This window comes from Mustela nigripes, chromosome 1 (genome assembly GCF_022355385.1).
Source record: "Mustela nigripes isolate SB6536 chromosome 1, MUSNIG.SB6536, whole genome shotgun sequence".
Classification (NCBI taxonomy): Eukaryota; Metazoa; Chordata; class Mammalia; order Carnivora; family Mustelidae; genus Mustela; species Mustela nigripes.
Window position 1 is genome coordinate 232,358,828 of NC_081557.1, and position 26,282 is coordinate 232,385,109.

The 26,282-nt window shown below is 35.8% G+C and overlaps 1 protein-coding gene across 3 annotated transcripts in view; it reads right to left on the reverse strand.

The window, feature by feature from the left end:
- Positions 1–26,282, reverse strand: part of ARAP2 (ArfGAP with RhoGAP domain, ankyrin repeat and PH domain 2) — a 188,265-nt gene that overhangs the window by 138,737 nt on the left and 23,246 nt on the right. For all 3 annotated transcript variants that reach the window (XM_059382216.1, XM_059382226.1, XM_059382208.1), the window contains 5 exons: positions 25,861–25,898; positions 24,479–24,555; positions 23,652–23,743; positions 21,180–21,533; positions 6,115–6,184 (listed from right to left, as the gene is read on the reverse strand). In XM_059382216.1, coding sequence (XP_059238199.1) covers positions 6,115–6,184; positions 21,180–21,533; positions 23,652–23,743; positions 24,479–24,555; positions 25,861–25,898 — 631 coding nt within the window. The remainder of the gene's footprint in view (positions 1–6,114; positions 6,185–21,179; positions 21,534–23,651; positions 23,744–24,478; positions 24,556–25,860; positions 25,899–26,282) is intronic.

The window sequence follows — 26,282 nt, forward strand, 5'->3', positions numbered from 1 at the left end:
TTCTCCCAAACCCCCTCCCAAGATATTTGCAAATGACATATCAGATAAAGGACTAGTGTCCAGAATCTATAAAGAACTTAGCAAACTCAACACCTAAAGAACAAATAACCCATTCTCCTTAATAATTTTAATCTAAATTTTTTAAATAACATACAAATAGTATATCTCCTCAGACATGACCTGACACCCCAGAAAGGTCCTTCCATGTGAAATGTCTTTTCAATTTTCTCCTCTTTTTTGGAATTAAAATTAAAAGGCAAAGAATCAAATACAAACAGTTGTACTAGATCAGCAATATATAGTTCCCAAAACCAACAGTACGTTTTTTAAAAAACAAGCTGGTCAAAATGATTTGATGGTGTTTGCAGGCATCTGCTGGCCATCATGGGTACTGTAACTAAACTACTTCAAAACAACTGCTACTACATGTGTGAACAAAACACATCTCAAAACAAGACTGTTGCATTAGAGCAATTAAACATATTACCCAGTGATTCTAATAATTATCTTAATATCACAACTGCCTCAGTTTACCTTTAATTCCCCAATGAAAAATTAATGAAAAAGACAAAAGAATTTTTTTTAAAAAAAGGATTTGGCAGTTTGCAACCGGCAAATGCCTAATACAATTCTGGCAGTTTGCAACTGGCATCTGCATTTTACCCTTTTGCTCAGGAAGGTCATTCTGAAGACTCTTGGTAGCTTTTTCAGTCTTTCTATTTCTGGATCCACCAAAACACTTTGGCATAAGAACCACCTGACAATGCCCGCTATTTACTAAGGGTGAAATATTTACTGGACCTTGTGTTGGAAAGAAAATTCAAATAGTATTTATATATTCAAAGAGCCTCAAAATGAAAAACCAGCCAATGTAGTGGGAGAAAAGTTTAAAACAGAGTCTGAGCCACGGAACGTATGAGTACAAAGATGGAAACTCCCAAATTCTGTTTAAAAGAGGTCAGCTATTTTCACAGACATGAAGACATCAGAGCCTGACCTAAAGAAGCTTAAGCGCAACCACACAGATAGCGGGTTGGGAGGCCATCCTGGCTGGAAAATTTTAATAATAGAGGCATAATAAGTAGAGAAATAAGAGCAGCCATGGGGGCAGAGTCAAAGAGGTAAAGCTGGAAACATATATCAAGGGCATATATGGAAGGTCTTAAATATCAGAAAAGTCTGGACACATCTTTGTGGGGTTTTTTCTACCATTTCCTTCCAAAGAATGACTCATGGAACCTTCATATTTTAGCAGATCCCAAGTATCTGAAGCAACTGGCTAGGTTAAAAAAAAAAAAAAAGAAAAAAAAATGTATTAAACCATCCCACACAGAGAACAAGTGCCAAGGTCATATTCTTCCTACTGGTAAACTCCTGCCATGCATATCAGATAAGTACGGGGTAGTCACTGTCAGCAGCATGGTGTTCTACTAGGAGGTTATCCTAGGCCCACTGAGAAGATATACTCTGCTGTCATGGCATTCCCTCTTAGCTCTTTGACAGTTTCTTCTCTTCTAAGGCCTCTGTTTCAATCTTTTATCCCTGACTATATGTATGCATCAAAATCCTACACATTCTTCAACACCATTTTAACTACCAATGCCACAGAGGCCTTCCCACATCTTCTCAGACAACCAAGATGGAATACAATATTTGAACTGTAATTGAAGATGAGTGGGCAACCTCATAGTAAAAGAAGGATGTCAAGAAGTAAGTAACTTCAAGGTAACTTCTCGTTTTCCACTTTTTGTTTTCTTTTATCTTCTCTATGAAAATCCACTCCTACTATTTCAACAGCCAAGTTTATGAGGAAAATGCTAAAATCTGTCCTTCCTTCCTTCCTTATCCATTTTGGTCAACTCCATCATTATATTTCAAGTCATCGATGATACATGAAACTATCCCATAAGCCCCTCAAACTTTAAATTATCTCCTGAAAACATGCCCCCTCGTATCTGTTCATTAAAATATTACTCTTCTAAGTCAGTCTTACATGGTCTTTCATTTGTGTGGCTCGTTTGTACCCATATAACTTAGAACCCTCCCTACAGTAACATCGTCCACTTCCTTCCTGGCACACTCTGATTCTCTCCACTCACATGAGCCTTCTTTGAGATTCCATTAACACACGTATTTCTTCCCAATCTAGTGCCTTTGCTTCCTCTGTTCTTCAAGGAATGTTGTCCTCATCCAGCTTCACATGGTTCCTGCCTCTCCATCCCTCACATTTCAGTGTAAGTATATGCTTCAGAAGAAAGGTTTTTGACCGGCCTCTTCTCATAGGCCCCCCATCCTCACTAGGCAGATAACCCTAACTTAATAACAATCTGTATTTTTCCTTTATAGCAATTATTAACTATAACTTAAACAGTGATTTTTTTTTTTTTATATTTACTGTGTGGTCATTTGATTAAGACATTCTCCCGAAATAGACAGTAGGTCATACATCTATTTTCCTCAGACCTTTCACATAAACGGAACTGCAGAAGTATTTTCTCAGTGGATGAATTCTATGTCCAATCAATCACAATGAAATCAAACTCTGACAGCTCATTTCTGATATTTTTTCTAAATTCATTTTTTTAATACTTCCACTGGCATACACAGCCTACACCCAGATAACTAATGCCAGATTTACTGCACACTCCCCTGATTTGCCTCTCTACTTTCAGCATCTCTTCCTTCTAACCTTTCTTGCATATGATTGTTCAAATGTCATAGCTAGAAAAAATAAAAGATTTGTAGAGGGGATAAAAAAAAAATGGATCTTCAAGTTTGCACAGAATTTTGATGGATGGCAATGGCTCTGAAGGTTCAGATGGAAAAGAAAAACAAGGAGATGAAAATACAAGAAAAAGACATGTTCACACTCCCCACAGTGTGTACCCAGATACCACTGCAAAAGGTCATGCAAAGAAATACAAGACTGACTGGCTTAAAGGAAAGCCACTAAATGCAGTGGGGTATGGTGGCAATGTGAGGCACTACTAGACCACTAAGAGCTCCAGGAATAAGAAACAGGGGAAAATGTCTTCCTCGTGTCAGGAAAGCTCAGATATAGGAAAGAGCATAATACCTTTGGGGACAGTACAAGAGCCTCTCTAGCTGTAAGTCTAAGTGGCTGATATCAGACTGAAAAATCTAGAATGTCCACATTTATGCTACATCTCTTAGATGATCCATTCTCAAATCTCAGTTTGCTTAAGAATTAAACGAGCTTATAAAAATAGATCTCTAGTAAAATAATTAACCATTTGTGGAATAAAAATGTTACCATGAATATATTTTTCAGTACAGAAATATCAAGCAGCACTGTAGGAAACTGGAATTTTAAAAAGGAGATTTTTCCCTCTTCCAGATCTGCTTGAAGAGATTAAAAAACAATTCCTTACAAAACTGTAACCACCCACGTGCCTATAATAAGATCCTATTTAGCAGGTAAATACTCCAGAAAAGTAACAGAAAAATAAATAAAATTCCCCAGGAGTGATCAAAATGTACTTAACAAGCTATCATGTCATATTAACCTCTGGAAGATACAGATTCTCAAATAGCTCATTCATAACCTATTACGAGATCCCAAGAAATCTCATAATTTTTAACACTGTAGAGTTGACTTGGTATTTCTCTTCAAACAACACATGATAAAGACAAGATAGAGGGAAAAAAAAGGACAAAAGACTCAGAGTGATTGTTTTTTCAGAGTATAAAATTTTCCTTTAGGACAGAAATTTTAAAGCATCCCTAGACTCTGAAACACACAGATATCTAGGCCACGTTCATCATTTATCTACTACCACTTTCAGACAATGAAATGACCACAGGGCAATTCTGCCCACAGCTGAGTGAGAAAGAGGGTGAGTGAGATTTCTTGGCAGGTGACAAGGTATCGAGGCCAGCGGGATGGCGCCATTTTCAGTAAGACAATGAAAAAGTTCTTGCAGAGACAGGATAGAGCAGTGCTGAGGAAAGTGAGAGAAAACTAGGGAAGTACAGAGCTCTGCCCAGCCTCGTTCTCCTCACATGCACCTTTAAACACCAAAAGGCGTGATGACTCAGCGCACAGGACCACTGACACTGTGCTCTCACCTGAGGCAGTGGCTATGGCCACACCCCTGCCTTCCACACACTGGCCCTGAAATGCCCTCTTCCCAGCCCTTCAATCTACCCTTGAGCAAGGTGGGTCACAACAGAAACTCTCTTTTTAGGAAACACTCATCCCAATGTTTTTATTTTTTGCCAAGATGAAAACAACCATCTGGATAGTAAAGGGACAGAATGTCACAGAAAACAATAATTCAAATTTCTTAAAAAATTGTTAAGCTAAAGAATTTGTAGCCGTTCATTTTAACATGAACTTTTTAATCACAATTTCAAACCAAGGCTGCATGATTTTTAATGCATCAGTACCTACAAATGCGGCAGGCACTAATCTCACCACAGTTGAGAAGACCTTTTACAGGACAAACAGAATGGGTCCAGTTGGACACAGATACCAGAAATTCTCTCTCCCAAAGGGGTATAAGGCCACCACCAACAGAGCCTCACGGCACGGAAGTCTCCCTCTTGAATAGTATTCCCCCTTATTTCAATCAAAACAGAGAAGGGCATGGCTACTAAAAAAAAAAAAACTAGGGGTCAGATTCCAGCAGATACAGAGACCACATTGTACCCACCGCTGGCATAGAAACTGTCTCAACATTCAAATGCACAAGCAAACTAAAATCAGTAGCCAAGGCAGAAAGCCAGCTTTTAAAAAAATATTCATTCCACCATCCTGCAAATCCCAAGGAGGTGTTTAAACTTATTTGATGTTTTATCTAGATCACTGCAAGTTGAAACCAAATAATTAATACTTCTCTAAACTTTCTATTGTTCTTAGTATTGTCGAACATAAATGAATGTTACTTTCTATCTAAAAGCATACACTCTTCTGCCCGGTAGTACTGAAGAACCAATATATGAAAGGGACTTTCTATTCAAGCCACAAATATCACAATAGGAAGTGGTATTCTCCAAATAATGAGAAGATAATGTTAGATTATAAGCTATAAATAAGAAAATGTGCTTAAATGTTAAGTGAGTCTGGTAAGAGAATGTATATAGCTAAGACTGTAAGAATACCTGATTTTAATGAACTAAAAATATGATATATTTATTAGTTCCAACTTTTCACTAAGGAAATTGTCAACAACAGAGAAGTTGAAAGATGGTGACAAGGGACGTCCATCTGTCTTCCACCCAGATCTGACCGGTGTTAACATCTTCAGTTTTTATTTTACCTATGTGTGTATGCAAATATATTTATAAGTATAAATATATAGGTAAGTAACATCTGAAAAACGTTTGCAGATAGGACACTTCAAATATCCCAGCCTACATCTCCTAAGAATAAAGAAAGTCTCATACCTAATGAAGACATGATCAAAATAGTATCATTTTGTTAAGACTCACTTGCCTGAAGACAAACTTGTGACCACTTTCTCGTCAAGATGTTCCATGAGCGCTAACTCCAAAGAACTTCTCAGCTTCTTCTCCTCAAGTTTCCTTCATATATCCCATTTTCCAGTCAGAAAACTGACTTTCCATCTGGACATCTCATGGTTCTCTACATTACCACGTCCTATTCTCTCTACCCTATGTGCAAACTTTCTTCTTTTTTCAAGAACCATGGCAAATGAAATATCATGCAAGAAACCTTCTTTGGTTCTTCCATACCCTTCCACAGTATAAAGTAACATCATCTTGTGGGCCTAACTGTAGTATCCTTTCATAAATACTTCTTAGTGTTCTCTAAGAGAAAGATAATTCCTTATTCATCCTTACATCACTCATAACAATTCCTGTAGTTTATAGAAGACACTCCATGAATAAATTTTGGATGTATAATTTTTTTAAATCCAAACTTTATGTATGAAGAGAAGTTGAACTATGAACAGAGTGTTTGCGAACTAAAAAGAGCTTTTTTACTGCACACAGTGTTTGTACTGTGTGCAAACTCTTTTCATGTTGGTAATACAACTCCTGTTCTTAAAAAACAAATTGTTTGCTTAGTTTACTGAAGTATACCTTGGATATGTAAGAAAATCTTTGAGAACTATCAAGTGTACTTACCTTCTCGTTATTATAATAAGAGATGCTAAGGCCATCAAATTTCACCCATCTCTTCTGAAACATGCGTTTCCTGAAAAAATATGAAACTGTTATTTTACATTCAAGAATCATGAACTTGAAAAAAAAAATCACGAACTTCAATTTTAAATACATTTATAATGTAACTGGGTTGAGTACATTCCTATTCGTTGTTAAACAGTTTTAAAAAATGGGCTATGACAATGTACATTTTGGCAATGGCATGTAGGGAAAAAATGATACTTTCTAATCAGTTAACATAGGTATTTAAAACAATGATACTGTTGGTGCTGGCACAAAAATAAGACATACAGATCAATGGAATAAAACAGAGAACCCAGAAATAAACCCACATTAATGTGGTCAATCCATCTACCACAAAAAAAAGCAAGAATATCCAATGGGAAGAAGACAGTCTCTTCAACAAATAGTGTTGGAAAAAATTGGACAGCTATGTGCAAAAGAATGAAACTGGACTACTTTCTAACACCATCCACAGAAAGAAACTCAAAATGGATTAAATACCTAAATAAGAGATCTGAAACTATAAAAATTCTAGAAGAGAATACAGGCAGTAATTTCTCTAACATCAGCTGTAGAAGCAGTTTTCTAGATATATCTCCTAGGGCAAGGGAAACAATAGCAAAAAATAAAGTATTAAGACTACATCAAAATAAAAAGCTTTTGCACAGTAAGAGAAACCATCAACAAAACAAAAAGGCAACCAACTGAATGGGAGAAGATATCTGCAAATGATGTATCTGATAAGGGCTTATTATTTAAAATATATAAACAACTTACACAACTCAACACCAAAAAAAAAAAAAAAAGAAAAAAGAAATAAAAAAAGAAAAGAACCAAGCCATTCAATTAAAAAACAGTAGAGGACCTAAACCTATTTAGGTTTAATAGACATTTTTCCAAACAACACACACATCACTAATCACCCGGGGAAATGCAAGTCAAAACTGTAAAGAGATATTATATTACATCTGTCAGAATGGCTAGAACAAAAATGATAAAAAATAAAGTGTTAAGAAGGAGATGGAGAAAAAGGAACCCTCACATACCAGTTCCTCATTGGTGGAAATGTAAATTGATACAGACTCTGGGCAAAACAGTATGGAGGCTCCTCAAAAAACTAAAAATAGAAATACCCTATGATCTAACAAGTCCACTACTATTTACTAAAACAAATGAACAAACAAACAATTAAAAAAACCATACACACACACAAAAACAGGACTTTGAAAAGATAAATGCACCTAATGTTTACTGCAGCTTATTTAAGATAGCCAAGTTATGGAAGCAACCCAAAAGTTCATCCATAAGATGAATGGATAAAAATGTGGTGTTTGTGTGTACATATACACATACACATACAACAGAGTATCGTGCAGCCATAAAAAGAGGATGTGATCTTGCCATTTGTGACAACACAGTTGGACCTAAAAAATACATGCTAAGTGAGTCAGGATGAGAAAGACAAATATCTTATGAATTCACACATGTGGAATCTAAAAAACAAAACAAATTAATAAAACAAAAGCCAAATCAAATCTATAAATAAACAGGATTAATGGTTGTCAGAGGGGAAAAGTTTGGGAGGATGGGTAAAACCGGTAAAGGGGAATGAGAGAGATAAATTTCCAGTTATGGAATGAACAGGTTATGGAAACAAAGACACAGCCCAGGGAACATAGCCAATGATACTTTAATAGTGTTGTTAGGTGACACATGGTAGCTATATTCTAGAACTAATGTAACAATGTATGTCAACTATATTCAAATAAAAAAATAAATAAAACAATGATATTATTAACAGTATTAATATCCATGTTTATAAGGGTTAGTGCAAAACAAAGTGTGTTGAGAAACACTAGCACTGTATCCATTTCCCCCAGCAAAAATAATCCCTTACTAAAGATAATATAGGAGTAGCTGACTAGCTCAATTGGTAGAGCAGGCAACTTTTGATTTCAGGGCCACAAGTTCAAGTCCCAGACTGAGATTAGAGTTTATGTAAAAATAAATAATTTTTTAAAAAAACATTAAAAAATAATATAAGCTTTCATCTTTCACTAAGCTTATAGCATTTATCTTATTGTACCTTAACTTTTGCTTTGGAGCATGAATAATATTTTGCCAAAATAACAAAGCTTTGTTAATTGGATTTAAAGACATAAATTACTTAATTTTGATCAAATGAGCTGAAAAAAGTCCTATATGGAGAATCCTTTATAATCACCCAAAATGCACTGAAATATTAACATTTTCAAAAAGAATCAGATGAAAATCAAATGCAATTTAAGATGATCATGGAAAAATAATGAGAAACAAAGCAAAATAATGTAATCACATATTTCCTATTTAGGTTTAAAAGAGAAACTTTTTCTGACTATATAAGGGAAAAGTGAAAAACCAGTTCCCACTTGAGCTTATTTTTGCTTTGTCTCAGAACTCTTCCCTGCAGTCAGACAATCCTATTCTCTACGTGACTCAATGTCTGTCTCCCATACCTGACACAATATATATTGTGTCTGTAGTGCTCAATGTCTGTCTCCCATACAATATATATTTAGCTTCTAAACATAAATGATATATGAAAACTAAATTTCTGTTTAAACAATTTTGTTTCTAAGCAAATATGTAAATAAAAACTATGTCTACCTTTTCCAGTTTGCTAACATGTTTAGGATAAGGGATTAGTTTAACATTCTGCAATTTTCCTAAAATCTAAAGATGGAAGAAAGAACATCTGGAAGTGTGGAGACTTTGTCTTCCCAGCTGTTTTCTGAGCACCAAACATGTACCCCTCAAGTGAAATGCAGCAAGCCTCCCACACTGATCTATTCAGCTTCACATAAAATTAGAGCAACCCTGAGCAAACAGATAAAAGTTTCAAAGTTCATCAGGACAGACATCACATATATGATTTGAATTAATTATGAAGTAACAATAAAGACCTTGAAATCATAAGCCTAACTCCTCAGTTTTCTTTCTATCATCTTTCTGCTTCTTTTTAACTTCTTGTGGTCTGCGTTTTCTTATCTGGAACATGCAATAGTTAGACATCAAGCCTTCAAAACTCAAGGATTCTTTAAATTCCTTGCGTTAAAAACATTAAAAGGTAAAGAAGTATTAAACACACAGTAATTATACATTGAACAAATTAATCACTCCACACTCATTTCCTGTTGATCTCTGTCATACCTGAGGGCAGGTAAATACACATCTTCCTACACAATTTCAACAATAACTCTGTAAATCAAGATTTTATTTGGGCCCTACCTACCTTACTTTGCGAATGGTGGTAAGCTAGAGCTCAACAGTTGATATAATCTTCCATTTCAGAATAAAAACAACATCTGTAGGGAGATGATTACCATTACCCCTCTATTCCCTTTGCTAATAAGTTGTTCTCTTTCAGAGTTCTACCTACACTACCTACACAAACATTCCTTCCCTTAGGAGCCAATCCAAAGCACTGACAAAGTTATTTTCTGTCAAAACACACCTCTTCCTCCTAATACCTAACATAATCTGTGTGTGTGTGTGTGTGTGTGCGTGTGTATTTGTATTTGTTTACTTGCTCAATGTCTGTCTCCCATACCCTATGCTTTATAAAGACAAACTCCGAGAGTATTTCATCCTTCACTACACAATCTCCAACTAACAGAGACATGTACAGCTCTAAAAAAAAAAATCTGTTGAATTAATGACATGCGTGCAGTCCCTTTAGCCAGATGACAAATAAACCTCAATGACTAGCACTCAGATAATCAGTATCTTAAAAGAAAACAAAAAAGATTGGTAGAAGACAGGAAAACTTCTGAAAACTCAAAATTAAATTTGAAGTTTCCAAACCTGCCAAAGCATGGAGTGAGAGAAAAGTTGTATAAAACCTACTTTAATGTTTTACTTAAATCATTAATTGCAGCCATCCTGGACTCAGAAAGCTCTCTCAGAATTCCATCACCAACTAGATGGAGGGTTTGGGGTCTGAGGCTCTCTGAGCAAAGTCCCACCTCAGTCTCCGTGACACTCAGTTTCAGAGATAATCTCCCAACCACTTAATTTTCACAACTACCAGATAACTATTAGATGTGTTCAGCCATTTTAGCTCAATATTCTTAAGGATTATTAAATCTCTCTAATAATCTATGGAGAACAAATCTCAGCCAGGAGTGAAAGGGAAGGAGAGGGCACAGAGTGCAGCAGCTGAGGAAACACCATTTTGCAGTTGGAGAGAGCCACTGTGCAATCCTACGATGAACCCCTCCTTCTGCTGTCATTCATCCAGCCAGCCAGCCATCACATCTGGGGGGACTCCCTCTGTGGACACCATCCTCCAGCTGTACTACTTCCTATCTCTAGACTCCTTCTTGCCCCCAGGCCTTCTCAGCTGTGATTTTCTCTGCTTGGAATGTTCCCTGTCTACTCTGGACAGGGCCAGCTCCTTATCCTTGAAACCGCAGCTTGAAAGCATTCCCAAGTAGCCGTCCTTACCACCATACAGATCCTACAGATCCCCTTGGTCTCTTGCTCCACTTCTTTGCTTAATGACGCCTAACAGATTTTGTATTTATGTATGTTTGGCTTCACCCATCTCCCATGCTAGAAATTGAGATACCTGAGAGGAGAAACCGGCTCTGTTTTGTTTATCAATATAAAACCAGCATCTGCCACAGTTCCTAGCAATAAAATGTGCTTAATAAATATTTAATGAGCAAAGGAACATATTTTTCACTGAAAAATGCTTACTCAAATTTGCATTATTTATATAGAGAGAAACATTTTACCCTTCATTTTTTGTTTTTCAAATACCAAAGATTTTTTTAATATGACAAAAGCTTTGTAAAATGCCTTGTTATTACAGAAAAATTAGAGCCTACCAAAAGCTTGGAAAATTCATCAGTAATACCTAAAGAATTTAAAAAATATATTTTATGTTTAAGCACTTTTAAAATACACTTTTTAAAAAATATATGCATTTTACACGTTCCTATTTGAAATGCAAATTAATCAATACAAAATGTTTCCAAAACTCAATTTATATAAATATTGTTTAATCTATTTTGCTCATTAAATACGTCAATATTCAATTAACTGTTTTTCCGCATGTAAGTTCAATACTGAATTCTAACAACTGGTCATTAGAGATAAGAACTTACATTTATATCCCTGCTCACATTATTCTCCTTTCCAGCAAAGGGAAACTCAGATTTAATGTTGGTAAAGACTACCAATCAATTAAAATTTAAATGAAATAATAAAAGGGAGACCCTGAGAAGGTGTTTCTAAATGTCAATGTATGATTTTAAAATAGATATTGATGAATACTAAACCTTTAAGAACTATCATTTCTGTGCAAGGGTCATCTATTTCACATATTTATAAAAGGCTATTAGATATCAGGCAACTAATTCCACTGGAATTATACAAAATTAATCTACTATTCACAATTAGTGGTTCCAAAAGTATTTTAAACATTCACTCTGAGGTAAGTTATGCTTTTCCCTTAAATTTCACTTAATAGCTTAATTTGCTTAGTAAATGCTAATAAAATAAAGACATAGTATGAAATACAGTGCCATCCTCGGTTGTGTTTCTACTATCATAGCACTGAAATTAGATCTGAAATAATAATGATTTATTACAAATAAAAGAACTGTTAATAAAAACAGCAAACAGTATGTCATGCTTTATTCTAGACACTGTTGCAAGCATACACAAATATTAATTCATTTAATCCTCCAAGCAGACATATGAGGTAATATTTTTATTCCCATTTTATAGATGAAGGCACAGAGACACTGGCAGGTTACATAATTTGTCACACGACTAGTGAATAAGCCTATCTGGGAGTCAGATCCAGGTAATCCAGCCCCCAAGTCTGTGCTCTTAATCACGATGCAAAACAGACTAGAACATTCTGTAGCAAGGCATCCTGGACATCCCTTTAGGCAGTGATAACATTTGACCTCTACTCATTCTATAGGTGAGTTCAATTTTGCAAAGTGCGTCAGAATTCCTTCAGAAAAAAGGTGGAGGAGACATGAAATACATTAGCCTAGATCTTATCCTATTTTGTTTTTTGGTTTTTTTGTGTGTTTTGTTTTAAAGATTTTATTTATTTATTTGACACAGAGAGACAGAGAGATCATAAATAGGCAGAGAGACAGGCTGAGGGAGAAGCAGCTCCCTGCTGAGCAGAGAGCCCCATGCAGGGCTCGATGCCAGAACCCTGAGATCATGACCTGAGCCGAAGGCAGAGGCTTAACCCACTGAGCCACTCAGGCGCAGCGATATCATATTTTGTTTTTAGGGTTCTGAAGGGAAACATTTCTTTAAGAAGCTTTTTTAGAATAATTCATAAAGCTTGTGCCACATTATGGAACGAATTTCTATAAACTCTTCCCCTGAGCTTTGGTAGGGCAGCTGATGTAAAGTTTCAACTGCTATCATAAAAACAGCCTTACCACTTGATATCAGTTTTTGTTGTCTCAAAAAATTCTTAAAAATTCTTAAAAATTCTTAAAAATTATTTTTTTAACAACAATGTATATACAAACAAATAGAATTAAACAATTCTTTATTTATGAAGTATGCACACAAAAGTACTCTTGTTTTAATTTCATTCTTAAATGTCAACAGGATTTGGGGTGATATTTTTGTTTGTTTTAAAAAGATTTAATATTTTAGTTCAAAAAAAAGTCCCCAAATCAAACTAGTTTAGTAAGCAATGATATTAACATAGGGTGGCAAAGGCTACCAAACCATCATTAAATATGATGCAACTGAAATAAACCTCAAAGGCACTAAGTCACGTTTATGGCTTTTATTAATCTGGCAACTTAAATTATCACAAACATACTTCTCAATTATTCTAAATGGTATCTAATGAAAAGGGTAACAACATGGTATTCCAGATTCCTCTGCCTTGTTTACATAATCCTGAAGAATTATATGCATGTTGTATCTTTTTGGCTACTCTAGCCTATTTTAGAACTACCACGATTTCCAAAAATATAGATTTTTATCTAATTACTCATTTTTTATGTAGCTAAGTAATTATTTTACCTACTCTTTTAAGTATGAGGCTTTTAAATGATGCAGTATTAGTTATGAAGTGTCTTATAAGTACATGCAAGAAATTATTATAATATTTGTATAACATGCCAGTACCAACGCTCCTCGGCCTTTTGGCTAGCACCAAGTGTAAAATGCCAGCACCTCTCTATTCTAAAATGCATTTGCTTAGTTTTAAGCATATCAAAATGACAATTTCCAAGAATAGGTGAATCAAAATGAATTGGGGCCAAAAAAACAAAAACAAACCAAAATTCTCTGAAATCCCAGCTTCTACCTCTGCTATACCTCTTTCAATGAGAAAAAACAAATGTTATTTAAATGCAAAATTCCAAGTTAAAAAATACTTTCAGAAGTCAATAATAAAAACATTCTTTTTAAAATGTCATTCTCAATTTTATAATATCCACCAACAGCTTACATGGCAAGGTGTATGAAAAGCTCGTTAGATGATTCCCACCTCTTTATTTTATGCAGTCATATTCTGTAAACACACGCACACACACACACAGGAAACCAACTCCCAATTAGGATGATCAGTTAAAAGCTGGCATTTACCTCTACTCCCAAAGCGTAAAGGATTAAAAAAACAAAAATAAGTAAGTACCTACAAACCAACAATAACCAGAGAAGTAGACAATAAGAACAATATTTAGAAACCAAGAAAGCAGGAGGGAGGATGGGAGCCCGACTTAGGAAGTTTCTGAGAGCTGGCTGCTAAGCCTGCAACAGATCAAAATGAGAGGAAAACCAATTTACCCACAAAATCTCACAGTCTCAGGAGATGCAAGCGATCAAGTAACTCTGGAAATGACTAAGGAGAGGGGATGCCAAAAATAAGATTTGTTGAAAGGCAGTTTAAGAGATAAACCTGTGCCCCTCACTGCTCCATCCCAGAATCCTCCTTCTCTTCAGGCTGCTGGATACATGCCCCGCTTCTTGCTCAATAGCAGAGGGGAGTTTCATTCATGGCAGAAAATCAAACAGGGGAGAGTCTCTGGGCTGGGACACTCAGATATAACTGAGGTAAGGGGCAGTATTCAAAACAGAAAAATCAAAAGTATGTGTCATACATATTTATACTCAAAGTCCACTTTCCCTACTAAGCTCCCAAAAAGCTGTTTTACCCTCAAAGAAAGAGATTCACTTAAAAGATAGTAGCATGAGGACTCAACAAGGAAACATACTAAGAAAAGTCCAGCAAGAACATCTTATAAGAAATAAATAACGGGACTCATCAGAACCCGTTCCAATCAGCTTTGTAAGATTTCACTTTAAAAATAAACAGCCCAAGATTAATAAAATATTTGAGGAAAACACCTCTAAGGTAAAAAATGGGAAATGACTCCCCAAAAAAAGTTTTATTTCTTTTCCACCACCCCAAAAGAAATAAAGCTAAAAGAAACAGATTCTACAGGAAAAGAAAGCTTCAAAAATATATTAAGTTCTTCAGAAACATAACAGAAAATATTGTGTTCATGGGACAATAACAATAAGCTCTAAAAAGAACAGTCAAAAGAAGGTGTTTTTTATATTAATTGTAGGATAACAAAAAACAAAAGTGGGTTAGAAAGTACGATTGAAGAAACTTCCCAGAAATGGAAAATAGAAAAGCTACATTTTTATCAACCTTTCCATGTGGGAGGTCCAACACCAAACTACCAAGAAGTTTAGAAATAAAAAACAGAATAGTTAACAAAGAAATAAAGCAAGACAATCCCCCAGAACTAAACCAACCAGGCCACATATAAAGGCTTGAGAATCGATTTCTCAATACCAGTTCAATAATACCAGAGACCTAGAAGACTGGGGACTGATGATCTGAAGGGTGTATTCTTTCTCATCAAGATTTTGGAACCATGATAAATTCTCAATAAGCATGCTTCGGAAGAAAGTAACACTATCAAATACACAAAGCCTCAAAACACTGTCCCTCCGATTAACCATTTCTGAGGACGCTCCAGGAAGCATGGGTGGGTGTGTTGGCAGGCAGGCAATGTCACAAGATTGAGGAAAGGCAAAAACACTCAGCACAGAGATTCCCCACGCCAATAATGAAAGGGACCACAGAAAGCTCACTGGTTCATGGTGCAGCAGATCTGGAGAACCACCAGACCAAACTAAAGTTTCCTTAGGAGGCTGGCTGATGATGAAATTGTTAAGTATTTTGGTTACTTCACGGTGTTAGAGTCCTTAGTTTAGCAAGAATTTTGGGATCCACGAGTGAGAAGTACATAAAAAAACAAATTTTAAAAATTCAAAAATTATAAATCTCATGGAAAACTGAAGAGCACAGATGAAAGAAAAATTAATCCTATGTCACAGAGCTCACATACGAGCAGCATGGCCAGTCATGAGGCTATAAAATTAAATACAGATAGAATCTAGCTTCTATAACTATATGAAACTATACTATACTTATATATAAACTATACTATAACTATATGAAAAGGATGATACATAGGAGATGTCTTTATGCCAGAAAGAGGAGTGGGGGCCATGATAAAAATGGATAAACATTATATTCCTTGGTAGTACTCCAGTAGATAACTCCTAAAACTGGAAAGTGAGGGAAAATAATAGCATGAAAATATTATTAAGTTGGGGCGCCTGGTTGGCCCAGTCTATAGAGCATGTGACTCAATCTCTGGGTTATGAGTTCAAGCCCCACACCTGGCATGGAGCCTACCTAAGAAAAAAGGAAAAAAAAAATTTTAAATATTATTAAGATATACGAAGTAAAAACCAAAGAAACTACTAAAAGAATTGAAACCAGCTGTCTTTTGTGATGAAGTAGAAGGGAAGGAAAGCCGCTATGTGTTGTGCTTTGTTTTGTTTTAACAAACCATGTACAACTTTCTGACACTTTAAACCATATGCTTTTTCAATCACCAAAACCTTAATTTAAAAAGTTTAATGTGAATTCATGCTTCCTTTACTTTATATTTTCCAAGGTAAGAACTGACTAGAACTTCGCATTACCAAAGGTCACCTGAAATAAAGTGATGCTCTTCTGAAAAGAAAGGTAACTGCAGTTTACTAAGCCCCAATTAAGTATCAGGCCCAATGTTATCTAATTTTCCAATGGATGCCACTAAGGAAATCTTGACCCTATACTTTCATGTAAATGAAGGTTCTAGGATACACAGCCAATGACCAACAGATGGCTTACGACTCTAATTTGAGTTTGATTCCAACACGTTCACATTCATTTCTTGGCCACTAAACAGAGTGAAAGAAATTAGTCATGTTATTTGATAAACACTAAAACTCAGAAACTATTTCCTCAAACTACAAATAAAATATTTAAGTTTTTTATTTGCTTGGCACAGCAAGATACTTTTTATCAAAGATTTAAGCTTCACCTTGAAGTTCAACGTGGTGATTGGTACATAACATCCTGGTCAGATAGAGACTCGTCAACTTTCCACTACATTTGCATTTCACATAAAGGCCAACCAGAGGTCAACATTCCCAGGACTGGAGGAGCTCACACACTTGTGTACCAGGGTGAGGAACTGCTTCAAGAAAGAAGCCTTGGGCATGAGCCAGAAAATCAGTCACTGACAGGGGCACCAACAGTCTAAGCTCTGATCTCCCACCAGCTCATGGACTACTGGCTTCTGGGTGATCGGACTCCTAACTTCTATCTGGGATTTGATCTTTTTTGGTATTTGACCACTGACTTCATTTTCCTTAGTTCTCTGTTCAGCCTGAACATACAATCCACTGGCAGTTTCTCCCTCTTCGTTCTAGAACTCAATCTTGTATCTCCAAGAAAATAACCCAACCAACCCCTACTATCCATCTCACAGACTTCAGTATCTCTAGGAATCACCTATGTCAGTTCCCTTTCACTCCCTCTAGCGAGAAAAGTATTTCTTCTAAAAATGCTAGTTAAAATCTTATCCATTTCCAAACGCCAACTGAATTGCTAACTTCCCTGTCTAGAAGATCTTTGAAGAAATGTTTTCTCAGCCCCTTTGTAACTTCACAATTCTATACTCTTGAGGACTTTTCTGCACCAATTACTAGACTCAGTATTTTGGTTGGTTTTGGGGTTTTTTTTGTTTTTGTTTTTTTTTTTTGGCTTCCTTTTTTCTGCCCGAAATGGAAGACACAAAAAAGACAAGGAACACACATATCTTGGCATATATTTGTATTACTCCACAAATTCTTAAGCACATTCTATATCCAAATTGCTGAGTTAGCCTCACATGCTCAGCTTCTGCTGTTCTAGGCTCAGATTACCACACAATGCCTCTCCTTGGGGAAAAAGTTAATAATTTGTTAAAGAGGAATTTCACTGAATAAGAAATAAGGTCACAAAACCAATTCTCAAGTAAAATATGAATTCCTTGAGATACACTGCAATGTTTACAAAATTCATGGTGCATTATACTGAACACACACATTAACTTTAGAAAACAGAAAGTTAAAAATGTCAAAAAGGTTCCTGTGTTGCAGATATGTTTGGGTATTTCACCATGTGCACCTCCTAGAAGGGAGCAACCTGCACAATGCTTCCTCTGAGTTACATACTCAGGAAATGCTGGAATAAATTCTATCCAGTCTTTCATATTTGCATCCACTCACAGTGGGTGAGGACTTTCAACTTATCAGTTACAGTCAGGAAAAGGAACGGAAAAAGACTTGCTTTTTTATCCTCAAAACCCAGTGAGTTCTGTTTTGCTTTTTTGTTCTGTTTTGTTTTTCTGTTAAACAGGTACCATTTATTAAGTTTTCCATCTGTTTGACCTGTTTGAAACGCTAGTAACAGACCCAAGGTCTACATTTTATTGGGTTTCCTCCATACAATTTTTGAATTTGATAGTATCAGGCTATGTTATAATTAGATCACACAAATAGCTAAGTGAATGTTCATAACTTTAAGCCCAACTATAAATGTCCTCATGTTTCTTTAATTGCATGATGTTACAATTACTCTTACTCAATATTAGACATGTTTTCACATACTATGCACTGGTTCAGGAGAGGCATTTGCACTGCAAAAGCAAATAGACAGTCATGTGAAATAAACCCAGATTATAAATTTGATTATTTTGTTTAATGTCCCGCCCGATTGAGGACAGTTTTAAACACTATTTGGAGAAGGATAAGTGAGTATGGCTCTTTGTTCTCCAACTGTGTTTTGAAAAAACATGTGTCTTTAGGAGGGAAAGAGAATCCTAAAAAGAATGCTGAGAGCCCACTGCACTGTTACTGTATACCAGTGCTGTCCATGCACCTCCAGAACTTCAACCAACATACTATTTGCAGTTCAGTTATTATAAAATCCCTATGCATAAAAAACTATTTTTAAAAAATTTTAAAGAAAAAACAGATCTAACGCTTGTTTTCTCATTGATTTCATTCAACAACAAATACTAACAGCTTCTGCCATGTGCCAGTCTATATTCTAGCTGCTGAGGATATCACAATAAACAAAAACCAACACAGACGACCTATCCCCATGGAGTGTACGTAAACCATCCAGCATGTGAGCCCCACAGAGAAAAATAATTAAGGGAATGATAGGGTCATAGAAGGAAAGAGGTAGTGATAATTTTAACTTTAGTGTTCAGGACCTCATGCAAAGGAGACATAACAGCAAGAACTTGAGGGAGGAAGGGTAGAAGCCACGTTGCTCTGTGGGGAAGAGCATTGCAGGACAAAGAATGACAAGGGCACAGGTCCCCAAAAAGGGCTCCTGCTTCTCAGAACTTCTATCTTTATTAGAATAATAGAAAGCAGTTTCCCTATTTTGTGATCTATCCAGTTATAATTTTCTACGTGGGGCCCAGGAGAGAAAAAAGAAGCTGGTATAAGGTTCTAGTTAATTCTCTAATCTGTTTTATGCCTCTATGGCCCATAGGCCAAATCTGGCACATCATGTGTTTATAAATAAAGTCTTATTGAAACACAGCCTCATTCATTGGTTTATATATTCTCTGTGGCTACTTTCAAGCCACAACTGCTCAGTTGCTGATTTCCCACAGATATCCTACAGAGGCTGTACCCAGATTAAAATGTATTTTATCTGATCCTTTACAGAAAAAGTTTGCTAATACCTTCTCTCTGGAGCTCAGAATGCCATCTACAGAGTGTCCCCCACATCAAACAGACATATGACCATGAGTTCAATAAAGCCCAGTAACCTCTGCTTAAGGAGGGGGCAAGCATCACTTTGTCTAATTAATGAGCATCTTAACACCCTTAACAATAGACTACAGAGTCTAATTAGGAAAAAGAAAAATTCCAATTCTACTTATAATAAATAATACATGCTTCTTGGCCAGTAACACATACTTCTTTTCAAGCCATAGCAATAAAATCATGTAGAAGAGTTTAACCTCTTGGTGATATAACAAGTTCCTTTAATTTTGTGATATTTGCTCATGCTGGTATCCAGGAGAAAAACTGTTAAGGCAGAAAACTCAATCATTTCCCCTAAAATGTTAAAACATAAATCTAGACAACTTACAGCATCTAACCTTAGGCAGATTCAGAATAGGAAGGATAGCAAGTCTGAGTTCTGATAAACAGAGAGGAAAAATGTTATAAATGTCCCAGAGGTAGCAAATGATGTTGAAGCTTTTTCAGTGTGCCTGGAGCATAAACAGATCAACCCTGCAGAGAGTGAGGTACCATCAGAGATCATGCAGGAAACCACAGCTGCTGGGGGCTCTATACCCAGAGTCTGCTAAATCTTCTGGTATAAACAGAGAGAGTACTAGGATATCCCTAAACACTTAAACTATACAGAAATGAAAGATTCGAGAATATTCAAACTCGCTGTTTCATGTCACCTGTGTGTACCTTAGTAATACTGTGTGTACCATCAGTAATACTGATGACTGATGAAAAGTAGGCCTAGTTGACTACATTGTAGCCCTAATGTAACCAGAAAGGAGGTAAGATAACTTGTACTAAGAAGTATTCTGTTTCAGTTTATTCAGCACCTAATTTGCTAAAAGAAAGCAACAGTATAAAGTTTTTACCATATAATTTATAACCATAAAATATACTTAAAAAGCTGGGATTTTTTTTTCCACTTTCTTCAGAAATGTAAAATCTGTTCCCCACTAGTCAACTAATGTTTCTTCTGGTGATTTCCTGCTAATAAAATTTATTTTAGGTCCAATAAAGTCTTTCTAGAAATGATGTACCTTTTGGGGGAAATAAAGAAAACCAGCACATCGCAGGGTCTCACTACATTAACTACTGAAACAAAAAGATATTTAATCCCAAAATAACTTAATAATTCATGAGGAATATTTCAAGTAAATATTTCAAAAGGACATGCAAAAATCAGGATGCCAGAAAACAATTCTAATTAAACATAATCCCTCCCCCAAGTATTTTCAGTACTGTAAGACCTTAAGGGACAGAAGTTTCTTTGTAAACATCTGAAATGATAAATCTGTTTTAAAAGTATAATATTCAAGGACTCTGACCTTCTGTGCAACATACAAAAATCAAAACAATATATCAATAACAGAGAAGCCTGAAGTCTAACAATGATGTACTTTCCCTAACTACAATTAAGACTTGTATTCCCAAACAGAACACTGTTATAATATAAGCAAAAGCCAAACAGCGTGGGCCTCGTAATACCAACTCAATCTCTGTTGTTTTTCTTTGCTACAAATTGGGACGCAGTGCATGTCACTGTAAAGTTAGAAACTAACATTAAGGATGTAGATGTGAAACTGCAAACTTCAGTTTCAATGTGCTATTCGGAACCTTATCCCAGCATTCCATACAAGTATCACACTCATTCCTCCTCAGGTCTGAAGAACAGCATTTGCAAAAGTACACTGAAAGGCCCTAAAAACTGTGTCTGTATGCATGGGGGAAGGGTAGGGGTGAGGAGTAGCAGCAACCCAGCAAGTCTAGAAATGGATAAACTTGAACTTATGCTATTTAGGGGGTTAAAATTAATAACAACATACCCTTGAGGAGACAGTTTGTCTAGCCATCCTGATTTAACCTTCCTTGCAGAGGATCCATAAAAACAGGCATAGGGAGATATTGCATTTGAGGAAACAATCGAGGACTCAGCATTTCCACTTGTTGAGCTTAATGGATAACTGTGCCTATTGACGGGGTCCATAGTCAATGCTTTCTGAGTCCTAGATTTAGATGCCTTTGAGTTTTTTCTTCTTAAACTCTGAAAGCATTCTTCTACTGTTGAATATTCTGATTCTGAAGCAGAGTCTACTGGAAGGTTATTTTTGTCCTCTCGAGGTATCCAAATATCTTCCACTTTGTCTTCACTTATATTCTCCTTCCTGTTATCATATATGCTAAAGGGAAACAAATGGTCTTAATAATTTGAAGTGCCATATGTCATTTAAGCCACTGGTTACTTTGCAAATTTATAAACAACAAATCACAGAATTTTTTTAAGACTTATTTTAAGAGAAAAAGAGAGAGCACACACGTGGCCAAGTGCACGCATGCACACATGTGAGCAGGGGGTGGGGAAGGAAGAAAGGGAGAATCAGACTCCACTGAGCGAGGGGCTCCAGGTGGGGCTTAATCCCAGGACACTGAGATCACCACCTGAGCCAAAACCAAGAGACTGATGCTTAACTGAATAAGCCACACAGGCACCCTGAAATTACAGAAATTTAAGGTCAGAAAAGTCTTAGGCGTTCAATTAATCCACCTGATAATTTTCTTAAATTCTTTTGGAAAAATTAAATAGAAACCTCTTATTACACTGACATATTTGAACACTGCTAGAAGTAGTACCGTTTTTCTTAAGGGTCAGTAATCTGATCTGTTTGTTCTAGGGGGCTGGGTGCAGACTGGTAGTAAGGGTGGAGACTGACCACACTCCCTGCATCACAATTTCTTATCTTCACCAACAGTGTTACTGAGCCGGCCCAAGGTCTAGTCCCCAGGCAATGTCCTGAACCACCACCTCATCTATTTGCAGATCTTACTTCCAAACTGGTTGCCCTTTGTTGGCTCTCTGCCATTCAATTCCAAGAATCCTATGTTCCATCATAATGTCAGAAAATAGTGAGTACATTCAGCTGGTGAAAGCTTCTGTATTATTTTGCAACACTAATGAGGAAAAACTGCACCACACTTTTAACCAGAAAATGAGAACGAGTAGACAATCAGAAGGTAAAAGCTGTATAACCTATAATATTCACCAGAAGACATTCCTAATAACTAAGCATATTGCTAAAGACTTAAGGAATAACAAAATAGATTCACTCAGTCATTTATGTGGAATAAAACTCATTACAAGGGCGCACGGGTGGCTCAGTAGGTTAAAGCCTCTGCCTTTGGCTCCGGTCAAGATCCCAGGGTCCTGGGATCGAGCCCCATATCGGGCTCTCTGCTCAGCAGGGAGCCTATTTCCTCCTCTCTCTCTCTGCCTGCCTCTCTGCCTACTTGTGATCTCTGTCAAATAAATAAATAAAATCTTTTTAAAAAAAATTCATTACAAAGACATTTTTGCTAATCGATGGAATAGATATGCATAGGGCTCAAATTACACCATTCTGGATATAGTGTTCTAAAAACTACTGCTTCCTTAAAAGAATGATTTCATCTGGCCCTTTGCACATTTTGCATTATAATACATTCATATCAAATGCTAACTGAAGGTCTTCAATTATTTAGTTTTGACTTAAGAAAACCTACAACTGGGACCCCTGGGTGGCTCAGCTGGTTAAGCATCAACTCCTGATTTCAGCTCAGGTCATGATCTCAGGGTCATGACACTGAACCCCCCATATCAGGCTCTGCACTGGGGGTAGAGCCTGCTTAAGAGTCTCTCTCCCCACTACTCCTTCTCTCTCCACCACCCCTTCTCTTCTTAAAAACAAAAAACCCACAAGGATGTCAGCCTTGGAAAGGGAAGAATAAAAATCAAAAATAAAATGAACATTAGGTAATGAGGTAGTACACGAAGTCTTAATAAAGCTGAGAACACTAAGATTTAAGTTGGTGCCTCACTGTTTAATTTCATGCGTGATCCAAATAACTGGATTATTGTCAAGCCATTTGTCAATGCTATACATCCAATAAGAAGGATATATTACATTTATAAAAATGCTGCACCACATTTTTATGGGTTTTGCACCACCCCTTTCTCCTTCATAGTAACAGAACTTGTCATCTTTAATGTGCAGTTGGAGAGCACCACAACGTATATGCCACTTTGGGACAGAAAGAGGGGTTTAAATTAGGAAAACAAATATAAACTGCTGCCAAATGTCACTATATACCCGGTTTAGAGATTCTAAATTCAATTATTAAAATAAGTGCCATTACTAAAACATCTAGAAAGATTTGAACATACCAATGTAAACCATTTTCTTAGAAATACAGTATGAGCAAGAAGTCAACACTCATAACATTTTATTCAAAAGGATTAATCAGTATCAATCATGACCTCATACCTTGATTTGATGACAAAAGAGTTTCTTTCAGTAGTTGTTTCCCCTTTGAGTGTTTCTTCATGGGTCCAAAATTCATTCTTTATAGACCTCTTCTATTAAAATACATATATATATATATATTTAGGATTTTTATATATACTTTTATTAGATAGCAAGTCTACAAATATTCACAATATCTGAGTTTAGTTTTTTTTTTATAAAAATGTCTAACTGCTTAGATCAATTTTCAGTAAAAACAACTTAATTAGGGAGACTAATTAAAAGAAGTCTTTTGATGTCTTTTTCAATATTATTTTTTAATTCATCATTTCAACCAAGAAAAACAGAAGATGCCACCCAAGAACAAAATTTATTCACTTTTACTTTGCCACTTTTTGTCTTCCAACTTCTTTTATTGGGACCAAGAAATAAAATACAACAAGAGCACAAAAGGAAAGGTTAAGTGATAAACTGAATAAGATGTATAAATAGAAGTAGACATTTGGGTATAAGGCAATGCAAAATTGAGTGGATTTTTGTTTGTTTGCTTTTGCTTTCTCTGGGGATTTGTCTTTAAAGTAACTTATCTTTTGGAAAAACCTGAAAGTTAGAAAATTCTGAAAACCTACCCTCCTGTCTTCCTGAAACGGAACATGTTTTTGCAAAATATATTTAAAGATACACATTTACCAGGATTTTACTGAACAGAATTTTTTGACAGAATTTTACTGTCTTTCTTCAATATAATTCATTTTTCAAACACCTTAAAGGAATAAATGAAGAGGCAAATATAGACAGAAAAGCAAAGACTTAAATATGGAAAAAAAATGTAAATGTATGGGACTAACCTTGAAATTTTCTAGTCTCTGGATGAGAAAGGTCTCTCCATAAGGAAAAATGGAAGATGAATTTTCCTCATTTGAATCTTTTGGGGGGAATGATAGGATGAGAATGAAAAGATGTGAATAATGCGATTTTTTTTTAAAGCAAGTGTTTAATTATTTTATAACAATATCACAACTTAAGCTTTATTCTGAGAGTCCAAAATTATGCTTATGATTTTCACCCTCCAATCAATTCCTCCTATGGTGTTCTTGATATAGAATTCACTGCGTATACCTCTCACTTCACCACAAAGACACATCATTGTTTCCTAAAGTGTGATGTGTCATATATGTCCTTGCTAACCTCTAAGATCCACATTAATATAACTAAGCACATTTCCCACATATGATGCAAATAGTCAAAATGCCATTTATAATGTTAATTCCTAAATAAGAGAATAGTACTAATGGCAGAAAATAAGTATTAGATGTATAATTTTCAACAACTTAATTATTAAAAGTTCACTAATATAACAGTTATTATATCACTCAAAATACCAGAATCCACTTAAAATGATCTAACATCACAGTCACTAACACATCTGTAAATAAGTTATTTCAAGGGAATTTCCACTGTCCTTGAATTACACAGATCTGCAGGAAAGAATTCTCAACACTTGCATTTTGTTATGGCAAATTTTTTTTTTTTTTTAAAGATTTTATTTATTTATTTGACAGAGAGAAATCACAAATAGATGGAGAGGCAGGCAGAGAGAGAGAGAGGGAAGCAGGCCCCTGCTGAGCAGAGAGCCCGATGTGGGACTCGATCCCAGGACCCTGAGATCATGACCTGAGCCGAAGGCAGCGGCTTAACCCACTGAGCCACCCAGGCGCCCTATGGCAAATTTTTTTAAAGGGTCAGTAACCAAGTGTTTGCCATCTTATTATTATGAAGAATGTTCCTGAACTTCTACAAGCAGAATTTTCAAAAAGAAAGAAAAGCCCTGTCAATAATCAATTTACCAAAGTAATTCAGCCCTTTCCAGTTACCATGGAAAAATTACTTTCCATAAATCTATGGAAAGAAACCACTTAATTTAGTTAAGTGCCTTAGAGTGTGGCTGATGATAAATGAAGCCTGGTGCAAAAAAATCTTTTTACATTAGTATGTACAGGTTTTCAGGAATCTGAGTACAAATTACTGTCTTTTATTCACTCACCTTTAAAAGCATCCAATGTATTATGAACCCTAACAGACAATTATTCCCATTATTCCCTACTCCACAAGGGAGCTGCTTATTTTTTTTTTTTTAATCACAATTTTGACACAGTTGGGACTGTAAAATGAGTGCTAATTTACAAAGACTTTAAATGTGGAGATTCACTTTCCTGTGTCACAGACTTACCAGTTGAGGTAGCAACATTTCTTCTCTCACGAAAATAGCTTAAAGCAAAGGGGGAAAATAGATAAATTAAAACAGATAAGCAAAAATAGGTAAATTACTATCCTGAGTAAAAGATTAATTATAGAGACATACATTCTTCTGGATAGAAAAAAAATACTACTATTGAAAAACAAATTTGATTTTAATTAAACAGAATGGCTAAATTCCATAAATGTTTTTCTAAGTAGCCTTAATGAGACTTCACTGGATTTTATAAGCATTTACCTCCCACATTTATAATTCCCAAAAGTAAATGAATATGGTTGCCCAATGCTAGGATGCACATAGGAATTTCAAAACTGCTAGCCATACACTTGGAAGAAACTAATTTTCTAACTAGATTTCAGTATTTATGTAGGGTTTTTTGGTCATTAGCTTTACAA